The sequence below is a fragment of the Pararge aegeria genome, chromosome 10, assembly GCF_905163445.1.
Source record: "Pararge aegeria chromosome 10, ilParAegt1.1, whole genome shotgun sequence".
NCBI classification, from domain to species: Eukaryota; Metazoa; Arthropoda; class Insecta; order Lepidoptera; family Nymphalidae; genus Pararge; species Pararge aegeria.
The window spans coordinates 18,779,604-18,790,809 of record NC_053189.1 but is presented as its reverse complement, the minus strand read 5'-3'; the positions used below and the strand labels follow the sequence as shown (position 1 = coordinate 18,790,809).

At 42.1% G+C, this 11,206-nt stretch overlaps 1 protein-coding gene across 2 annotated transcripts; it reads right to left on the bottom strand.

Annotated features, from left to right (window-relative positions):
• Positions 1-116: 116 nt before the first annotated feature.
• Positions 117-10,777, bottom strand: LOC120626893 (protein SMG8). Of its 2 annotated transcripts, none has more exons than XM_039894678.1 (13): positions 10,530-10,777; positions 9,991-10,286; positions 9,272-9,493; positions 8,463-8,712; positions 7,956-8,105; positions 7,726-7,800; positions 5,876-6,033; positions 5,275-5,478; positions 4,715-4,950; positions 4,092-4,435; positions 2,453-2,663; positions 2,180-2,391; positions 117-1,220 (listed from the first exon to the last, which is right to left on the bottom strand). In XM_039894678.1, the coding sequence occupies exons 1-13, from the start codon at positions 10,668-10,670 to the stop codon at positions 1,029-1,031; spliced, it is 2,691 nt and encodes an 896-aa protein (XP_039750612.1). In that variant the 5' UTR covers positions 10,671-10,777; the 3' UTR covers positions 117-1,028. The 2 variants fall into 2 exon arrangements, with proteins under 2 accessions (XP_039750612.1, XP_039750613.1); XM_039894679.1 differs by having other exon boundaries at positions 1,084-1,220; positions 4,092-4,413.
• Between the last annotated feature and the right edge of the window lie 429 nt (positions 10,778-11,206).

Sequence of the window (11,206 nt, the reverse complement as noted above, 5' to 3'; positions counted from 1 at the left end):
ACTTGATTACGCTTAGTAGGCTTTATTTTTCCTTGTTAGTAGGTTTATGTAAAAACTAAAATATGTAATAGGAATAACATTAAAGAAGAATGGTGCACATAAATAAAATCCACCAATAATTTTATGAATTTCTTTTAATCATTTATACATATAGTATAATAAATAGAAGACATATTATTACCAATACTCAAAGCCCCTGTTTGGGCGATACAGTACGATCCTTTGGTAAGGATCTACGTCTTTAGATCTCTTCTCCTTTGACAATCGTTACAGCAACCTGGGTTGAGGCGGTGAACAATTAATGCATTCCAATCGGGTATTTCCATTGCATTGATATAGAATGACTTTGAGGTGGCGGAAATTGTAGGTGTAACATTGTGGCGCGCTTACTTTAATAATCCGAAAATACCAAGAATAGACAGCAGACGGCAGATTTCAACAATATTAACAAGCAATGATTCCGTGGGCGCAATATCAGGCATTGATATGTTGTCTTCTGTCCTTCTGTGCTTATAATAGATGGGGGGGTGGAATGAGAGATTTGTAGAAGCTTCTCCCTTGCTTTTTGATGAGACACAATAGACTTGTTTCTAGTCCGAGCTCGAGTAGGAGTCCACCGTTGCGCAGCGTGTGTTGGGACTCGCAACTACCATTATTTCAATAAGAGATATTGGTACCATAAAGATTTCTTCCTGTACTAAGAGGAAGGAGTGATACATAGTGAATCCACTGTGCCGTTTAACGGAGATTACGAATGAATGCCTGGAGTAGGGAGATGAAGTTGAATATGCTATGATGTATTGAATGATGAGGTGAAGGAGACATGATGTTGATAATGGGATCTAGTGGTTATCTAGATTTTATTTTCATGCCATTTAAGGAAATCTGGTCTTGCTTCTGACGCTCTAAAAGTCTTGAGTTATTGTGGGAAAACAAGGTTGGGGTCTTAGCCTCTGGATGATCATGAACCAATATTATTTGAGAAATTATGAAATCTTACGGAGAGATCTTGATAGGACCCAGTTGGTTTAGTTACAACTGCATTGGAGATTACTGTCTACTTTTGGATTCTGTTTTATTTGAGGGACTATCAATTTAGCGATCACTCCAGACTTGGTGAATGAGTCAGATCGTTGCCGTTGAGACGCCGCACGGGGGAGCGCAGTCTCGTTCGTCGCGTCTGTGCCACGCAGCCCGCAGCGTCGACTGGCCGGCTGCAGCTACACCCACAAAAATAAATTATACCAGCATAAATAGGCTTAATAATGTAACATGTTTATTTGCACTATAATGAAATGGTATAGTTTTTTTTAAATAGTAATAATTGACGGACAAAGGAGATGGCCCACCTGATGGTAAGCGGAAAACCTTGGATAGAAGCAGGCGTTACTTTGCGGAACTCCATGATATATTATGAAAATTAAGCTTGATTTGCTATACTCTTTTCCGCAAAGTAACGCCTGCTTCTGTCCAATAGTAGGTGCTTGTAAGTACGCCGGCAGTCACGCTCTTCAGACTGCAACCATTGCAACAATGTATTGTTGTAATTAAGTTATACAACTTAATAGGAGAACAATAAAGTTCATTTAAGTGAGGCGTTTTAGTGCCTTTATTCTGGAGACCTATAATAATATATTCTTATCAATATGGTTAGGAGTAGGGATAGCTGTTTTAACAGCGGAAATTAGCATTTTGCTTTTTCCGAAGCATTCGGATACATAAAACAAACACTATCTACGATTAGCAGTTCAGTACAGATTTTCAATAAAGTAAATATAAAAGTGTTTTACAAATGATAGCAGGCAGGATTTTTATACGGCCTAGCTAGTTATTCTGCTTTTTGTGGCGCTATCGTTTTTGCATTTATTCTTGATACTGTGTTTATTGGACTTGTTTACGACTTGGACTATCGATACTGTTACAAATCTTTGCTATTCCAAACGTTTAGTATATTTTTTGTATTCTGTTTTAGACTCTTCTTTGGTCCCTGATCATTAAGCACCGAAAATGTATAGCCAAAAGCGCTTGCTGAAGAATTGTAGAATAAATTTGAGTTTTAATACAATGGGGATAAGTACCATTTTATTCGCGACGTCAAGCGTATCGATATTAGAAAACTACCACGCTACGACTGACTTATTTAAAGATTTTGTTTCGATCGGAAGGAGTGAATGGTTACTTGAGTGCAGGGTGTCCCGCTCACTCCTGCAGGCCGAACATGGGAGCCAGCACGGTGCCGGTGGCGTGCGAGCGCGCGCGCGGGATGCAGCCGCGCTCGTCCGCGAACACCAGCGGGAACCGCAGCACCCAGTAGGCCGACGCGCTCAGCCGGATCGGCGCCGCGCCACCGCCCAGCGGCGTGAACACCGGCCGCCCGGGCGCCGGCTGCACCTGCGGGACACCGTCAGCACTGAGCGCCGTGCGAGCAGGCGCGCCCGCCCGCGGGGCCTACCTTGGGGTCCAGCGTGACGTGCACGGACGCCTTGGGCGTGACGACGTGCAGGCGCGCCAGCTGCGCCAGCACGTGCGCGCGGCACAGGCACGGCGCCTGCAGCGGCATGGCGCTGGAGGCCAGGCGCGCGCCGGCCGCCAGCCCCGCGCCCGTCTCGCGCCCCCACGCGCCGCCGCCCGACACCACGCTGTCCGGCGACGACATCATGAACCTGCGTGAGTTTGTCTCGGTAAGCTATGTGAACCTATTGTTACACCGAATCTTATTACTAGGACCTTAAAGTTCACCACTGCGCATGAAAACGTGACATGCTCCTACATCTATCAATACATTTGTACGAAACTAACAAAGAAATTAAAACAATAGTCAAAATGTCTAGAGAAGGTTCTCAGTAGTAAAAGGTACAAAGTCGGACGCAACGCAACTGGAGTCAATTTAAAGCGAAACCTCGGTGACCTCGGCGACCATTCTAGACTACGATGGATTTCATATGGATGGACATAGCATACTTTATATCTCGACAGAAAAACTATTCTATTGTCCAATTTTGGGTCCCTTTCTATTTTTGGTGTATATAAATGATCTACCACACCATGTCACTGAAACTTGTGACATTGTACTGTTTGCAGACGATACATCTCTAATTTTAAAAACTGATAGAGGTAGAGATAACTCTGACAATGTAAGCCGTGCTATGTCGCATGTGTCGCACTGGTTTACTGTCAATAATTTACTTTTAAATGGAAAAAAAAAAAATTAATTTAATTAATTTAATTAATTTTTAATTAAAATAAATTCCACACGAATTTATTTTACCAAATGCAAAGAAAGTTAATAAAGTATAATAATAAATAGAGAATCACTAAAAATGGAAGATTCCACACTTTTTCTAGACATGTCCTGTGATTGTAAGCTTCTAAACTAAGCTCGGCTGCCTACGTTGTCAGGAAAATTAGACAGATTACTGACGTAGAAACAGCAAGACTTGTTTACCTTTGCGTACTTTCATAGTGTGATGTCTTACGGGATCTTATTATGGGGCAAAGCTGCTGATATTGAAACTATATTGCAGAAAAGAGCTGTGCGGTCTGAACTTAAACCACGTGAATCATTCCGTGAAAAATTTTAAGAAATAGGCATACTTACGGTAGCCTCACAATATATCGATAACAATATAGTATTTGTAAGATAAAAAATGTCTCTTTATAAACGAAAACAACACCTTAACCAAACAACCGCCTTACTCGAAATGGATATAAGTTAGTCACATCTGCATATCGTTTGCGAAAGGTGTCGGAGGCATTTCCACGGTAATTTTGGACCTGTGAATGCATGAGTTTAAACAAAATGTTAAAACACATTTAATAAATCGTGGTTGCTATACGATTGATGAATTTCTTAACGACAAGGCCGCTCATATTGTAAACTGTAAAATGATATTGAAAAAGAGCAATTTGCTGAGTTTCTTGCTGGCTCATCTCGGTGGAATCTGCCTTCCGAACCGATGGTAGAGTCACCACAAACAGAGTGCCTAAAAACTGGGCCCACTGGGCTCGTGGTGCGTAATAAATAACCAGGCCATCCAGCTACATGTTTATGGAACTTTATGGAAGGGGAAAAATGGTCAAGCGCGCCGTACCTGTGGCCGCGCGGACACTCGTACTCGAAGCCGATGAAGATCTTGACGGTGAGGCAGTGCGCGGGCTTGGCGCGCGCGCGGCCGCGGCCGGCGGGCGGCTCGGCGCGCACGGCGCAGTCCCAGGGCAGCAGGAAGTTGGTGTGCGGCAGGAAGCCGGGCTGCAGGTGCTCGGGCAGCCCCGCGCTGTGCGAGTACAGCGACGACGCGCCCAGGCACAGCAGCGCCCAGCTGGGGAACGCGGGCAGCAGGCCCGCCGGGCTGCCCGCGTGCGGCATGCCGGGCAGGTACTCCGTGGTGGACGGCTGCCGGCTGATCGCTTTCTCTGCCGTGAACGACCCATTGAGCTTTACCCCGGGAACGGTGTGAATTACATGGTGTCTTCCACCCTTTTATTGCATTGTCTTTACTGGAAAAATTCTTTTGACCTTGAAAATTTTGTTCAAGACACAGAGTTTTCGGTAATGATCTCGATCAATTCTAAAAATGATGCTTCGACATATTATATAGCGCAGTCAGGCTGGAGGCTAGAGTCTAGACGATTGAAGTTCATACGGATAGTGTGCCAGAAGTCTGATAACCACGAGTTGTTTGCATCGAGCTACGCAGCCGGAAGGCCCACTCACCGGGCGCGCTGGGCTCCTGCACGGTGACGAGCTCGATCCCGGCGTCGCTGCACGCCGCGGGCTCGTCCTCCTCCTCGTCGGCCGCGGAGCCGGGGGACAGCTCGTCGGGGGGCGACCACGACGAGCGCGGGGAGGTGGGCGAGGGAGGGGCGGGCGCCTCGCTCTCTTCCTCCTGCTCTACTTCTTTGTCCTCAGCTAGCGCGTTGGCTTCCACGGCACCTTTTACTGATGCCGCTCTGTGGGTTCATAGATAGAAGACAATGTTAGTTACTAAATACATACCAGAACCCTGAGAAGTTCATATAGTTTTGGAAAATGACTTCGAATTAAGTTTCTTGCAAATCTATGGTTGAACAAAAGTGAAACTAAACAATTACACAAGACAACAATTAGAATTAGGGCTTTCTAATTCTAAAAGACAAGTGGCTATTCGAGCTTTACTTTCATGCCTTGGTGCATTTATCTGTTTTTCTGGCCAGAAATACTCTATGTTAACAGCAGCCAGGAAAGTCTGGAAAATTAATTGTTGAAACTAAAAAGGAGATAATGAAGTTTGTCACCTGAAACTCGGGGTTGAGGGTTGGAAGATAGGAAACTCGATGCTCTGCAAAGTGTTGCAGACTCCGCACTCCTCCGCTGCATAAGTGTAGAAGGTGTAGTTCGCCTGTTTGACGGTGTAGGGGTCCTCGCGCGAACATTTGGTTCGGCCGCAGTTGCACGCGCTTATGTAGCGGACGCCCGACGAGTGCTCCTTCGAGCTATCGCTGGGTGACAGAGGATTTATTGAAATAACCAGATTAAAATACTCTTAATTACTATGGGATTTTTTTTAGAATAGAGTATTTACGGGCTGGCCTACTTTTTATCTATAAATATGTACCATGCTTATGAGTTAGATCTTAAAAGAAAATTTCGTTATCATGCCTATGTTCATGCTAAAATAGCTGGACGGATTATTATTTGGTTTTCAATTTGGGTGTTTAAAGACATCTTCGCTGTTGAAATAATACACTCTACTTATATTATAAATGAAGATCTGAGTACTTGGATTCTTCTCCTTTTAATAATTCTCTTTAATTTCTTCATGGTGGTCACTGAAGGTCGACCACCATTACGCATCGACTTCGAACAATGGAACAGAAAGGTGAAGTAGTGTCTCACTGGTGCGGGTGCGTGCACGGGTGGCCGGTGAGAGACGGCGCCTCGCACAGCGTGCGCGTGCGCCACGTGGCCGCGCACGCCGCGGTGAGGCGCGCGCGCGCCGCGCCCGCCAGCGGCCCGCGCGCCATGGCCTCCACCACGCCCAGCGCCACGCCCACCTGCGCACACACTACGAGCTGGGCGCAAGGAGCAGGCCTCACAGCAGCCACGAACAATTCAAGGTCAGGTGTTTATCTCGTACAAATTAAACTGCTGCAGTACAAGTCCGTGGACAACGTGCTTTGCTTTCGGATTCAGTAACTCTAGTTCCAAATGTGTTGCGATGATAGATCGGCACCAGCTATCGGGACAGGTCGCTGTACCGCAACTAAGATACTTAAGTTGTCGAGGGATAGTGTATTTTTTTATTTTACGTTCATTAGTATTAACTTTTATGAATGAATCTTTGTACAAGTGCGGTTGTATCATACACAGAAATCGATATAATAAATGTAAGATTTATGATATACAGTGGACCCCCGGTAGTCCGGCCCCTGTCTAATCCGGCGCCCCCTGTAATCCGTTAAACTGTTAAACAAAAAAAAATTGATGAATATTTGCATGCTTCTTAAACTACATAATTGATTCATAGTTTTTGATTATTATTTGATATACATAATGCAGTATAATTAGTATTTCAGAGTACATATATATGTACATATGTATATATAATATGTATGTATAAAGAATCTTATCATTGGATCTGTAATTTGTCGGATTACAAGGTACTCTTTTGTAAAAAAATCCGGACTATAGGGGGTCTTAGGCAGTACTCTATAATCCGACGAATTCGATAGTTCGACACTGCCCTGCAAAATGTTTAACGGACTACCGGGGGTCCACTATATATACATTTTTATGATATATTTTATTCTCTATAATAAGTAGAGCATATTTAACATATTTAACTTTCGTGACACCAATCGAATCAAGTGAACAATTTTTCCAGTACATTTGTTACTCAATTCCGCAAGAATCAGCAGAATAGTTCTGTAGAATGGAGCCGAGCAGATTGCCCAAGTCTAAGTATAAGAATTAATGAATCTTTATACTTTAATCATAACTCTAGACTTATACAACGTGTAAATGAAAACCAAAATAATGCTTCACAGGCTTGAAAGGTACATTATGTACTGTCTCTGAGACTCATCTGCGAAACCGAAAACCTTATAGTTTTTGAGTAAACCACTGCCATAGTTTTTACTGAAATAAATCAGATACAGCCCTAACATCACATGCAAAATTAAAATCATGCTACTCCTAGCACTTTATTAGTCACTTTAGTAGCGTAGTTACTTTGCACATGTCAGTCTGTTATCTTCAATGGGGTCGTCATAAGTAAACACTTATAAATATGCAGAATTATAAATATGCATATACTCGTAGTTCAAAATATTTTAAGTAGTGAAAAATAAATATGCTTCTTTTAATTTAATATTTTTACCGGGTGATTCCTTATTAAATATACAGTTTATTGTTTTTTTAATTGCTTGTGTATTGTAAGTTTTAGGTGCATAAACATAAAAATACTTATGCATCCTTCAATATGATTTCGTAGTTCTGTTACACGTTGTATATTTGCAGAAATTTCTCATAACACTTACAAGTAGTAACTCACAAACACCTTAACATTTATTTATATTATAAAATAATAAGTCCGCCTTTCAATCTGGTTAAAGCAACCTCACAGGGTTCCATTTCAAAAAGTATAATAATTATGTAATTGTTATGACATTGTAATGAAATTGTAATTGAATAAATACATAAAAAGATTTCTTCCTACAAATAATTCCTTAGGAAAATATGCATACCTTGTGCACGTGGTGTTGGCTGGAATAGTGAGCCGGCAAGCCTTCCGCGTACGAAGCTTGTGCGATGGGAAGCACCTGAAACACAATGATATATCGCAATGATTACTCGAGCTCCGAATTTATCGTACCTCGACTGGAAGGCCATGCTATCGAAAGGATGCTAGAGAGTAGCAAAGATTGCATTAAAGAATCAGTCACCTATCCAGTCACAAGGCGATGAGGACCGTTACCTTGGCGCACCTAGCTTGTGAGAATCGCACGTCAGTCGCGAGCGCGTCGAACAGGGCCCCGCCGGCCTCTTGCGCCTCGGGAGGCGGCGACTGCAGGTATATCGGCGCGAGGGCCCGAGCCGCCGCGCGCCAAGATGATGCGCTCGGTAGCTGAATAAGGAATTTGACAATGAATAAAAGTGTATGCTACGTATAGCGCTTTCCCTACTCAGGCGGTGGCAGCCACTGTCATTTCTTGCATTTCATGAACTCGGAACACCCGGACACGGATATCGAAATCCATAAGTGAACGCCCGCAACCGTTACCATAGGTTTCTTTAAATTCTAGGTTTTAGTTAGTAGCTTAAAAAACAATCGTATTGTTCCTATTTTTTAAGATAACAGAACTTATACCTTTCGAGTATCAAAACTATTGATCTTCTTGGAAGGTTCTAAAGCGAAATAAATTTAATCTGATTAACGTTATTTAAACACTACAAATTTGAAGGATTCAATCGGCTACCTTACCTCAAAGAAAGAAGTGCTCATTGCATACTTCCCCACATTGTCATCAAAGCCCTCACCAAAGGCCAGGTCTAAGTGACTCTGGAGGAACTGGCGGAATGACCTCTGAGGTGCAGGATCGGGCTCTGTTCCTGTACACAGGTGAACCAGCCCTCTGATGAGGGAGCTAACGTCGCGAGCATTGCCTGTGTCCGCATCGGAACTCATGTATACGAATTCCTCGTTTTTGGGAATTGCAAAGAGGGATTTTGCACTGGAACAAATTTAAATTCATATAATAAACAAGAAAGTGGGTGGTGGTAGTTACGTCAGTCACAGCACTGTTGGCCGCTGGGCTAAATGACTGTTTATCAGTTAATTTAGAATAGGACAATGGAGGCTGTCCTCTGCCAGTGCAATGGCCAGTGTGTTTGCAGTGGGATGACGTGATTTGGCATTACGATGTTGCATAGTAACCACCAGGTATCAGTTTAAAATAGTATTCATACCCTTAACACAGCCCACTATGATCTTAGACTTCATCAACATTTACCTATTCAGTTGCAATGCATAAATAATTTATTTATTAAAAAGCAGTGGTTCAAATGCAGGTTTTTAAACTTGATGAGGTATAACATGCTACCAAAAGTATTCTTTCAGTGCTGGGTTTGCTGGCCCCTGAAACATTCTAAGGGCTACTCAAATAGAGTGGAATAAAAAAAATGTATATCATCATTATGAATATCATGAAACTCATCAATAATGTCCCAGGGTTGGGCAAAGGTCTCTTCTCTCTTGGAAGAATACTTATCACACTTGTTTAAAAATCTTACCAAACATTAGTGATAATTCTGGCCTTCCTCAGTATGAAATAGATCTGGTCCTCTACAGAGTGCTCAAGCCTTTTCAGCGCAGCGGGGGCACGCCGTAGTGGAGCGGGCGCGCGCCGGAAATGGAAAAGCAAACGTGGGCAACATGGCCGCCCGTGGGTGTCCCATGCCCCTCCAGCTGCGCTGCGTAGCAGAGCCTCCGTGGTTGCTGCGATAAGTTCAGCCCTGCAAATAATGACTGAATTTTAAATATCAAAAAGTAGCAAACACTAAGTAGACCAAAACATTTTGTCAAAAACAATAAAAAATTAAACAATATTTGGTAGAGGTTTATTTTTCGGCTAAACATTCAGCAAGGGTAAGGCTGGCTGGAATACAAAAAAGACCTGTCCTATCAATATACAAACTTACACCACATGAAACTTTCCATTTAAAGAAATAGGTATACTAACAGTAGCTTCGCAATATACTTAAATAACAAATTAATCTTTATAACAAAACATTAAATTATAAATAAAAAGTGGACATAAACAATGAACTGACTGGAAATGGATATAAATTAGTAATAAGCATATTGTCTTAGGAAGGCATGATGCCAAAGGTAATATTGCAAAAGTTTAACAAATGTATAAAAATACATTCCATACATGGCAGTTACTAATTGGTAAATTTCTTGATGACAATTGAATTTTGAAGCTTATAGAAATCTGCTGTCTGCTTACCGATATCCATCAACAGCCTTAAATAACTGCAAGTATCCTAGATCAAACACAGGAGTTGGCGACGACAGCACCACAATGTGACAGAGGTGGAAGATCAATGCTATAGCTCTGCATGACTCCATTGCTAGCTCTCCAGAAGCCACCAGCCAGTGTGCTGCATCTGCATCTTTGACTGTACTCTTTGAGTCTTCATCTAGTTCTGATGCCAGGGATACCAGCCTCTTGGTATCTAGATATGTGACTGCATGGAGATAGAGGATGCTCTTTCTTTCATCCCAGTGGCATTCTATTCCGTTCTAAAAATATAAGTGGATTTCATTAATCAAATGTGTTATAATTTACCTTAAGTTTACATTTTTCAGACTAATTATAGATGAATGCTCAGATAATAGGTTCTTTTTTATATGCCACATCTATAAGTTGTGGCATATCAAACATGGATCCATATCACAGGGTTACAGTTTTTAATCTTACGAAAGCACCTCAAAAGCGAGAGGCCCTAACGTAAAAGTTTTCAAAATATTTAAAAAAGTACTAACTTCTTCACAATGAACAGCCGGCAAGAGCGGGGATGTTTTGTTGGGGTACCGGTACGGCGATTTTCCGATTACACCGACAACCACAATACGATCTTTCTTCGAGAACTCAGGAATATCGGATATTGAGAATATGTTTGTCATTTTTAATCATATTAAAGGAAATAATCTTAAATCCACGATTTTCCGATTTCCATTTGTTATGACATCTGATTTTTTTTTTTTATTCTTCCCCGTAGGGAAAAGGCAAAGGTATATCACAGTACAACCATGTCTACAGTGTTTTATATTCATTTGTAAGGCGTATGACAGCTGTGAATAATTGTGATCAGTGATCACAGACTCTGGTGACTAAAGGGTATCAAAATTAACTACTCAAAATTTAAATTCAAAATTCATTTATGTCAAGTAGGCCTCGTTTATAAGCTCTTCTGAAACGTCAAGTCAGTCTATTTGTATTTTGTAGTGACTACCACCGCCGGTTCGGAAGGCAGAGAAGAGCCGGCAAGAAAGTCAGCAGATTGCTCTACTACAAAAGTCTTGTTTTGCCGTATTATACTTATCATTTTCCATGAACGGAAGGAAGAGAGAGATTCATACTTCGATTATCTTGTTCTAAAATTCATGTTTCTGAACGGTTCTTTTCCATTTTGTCAGTGTCATTTTTTGTTGACAACGCC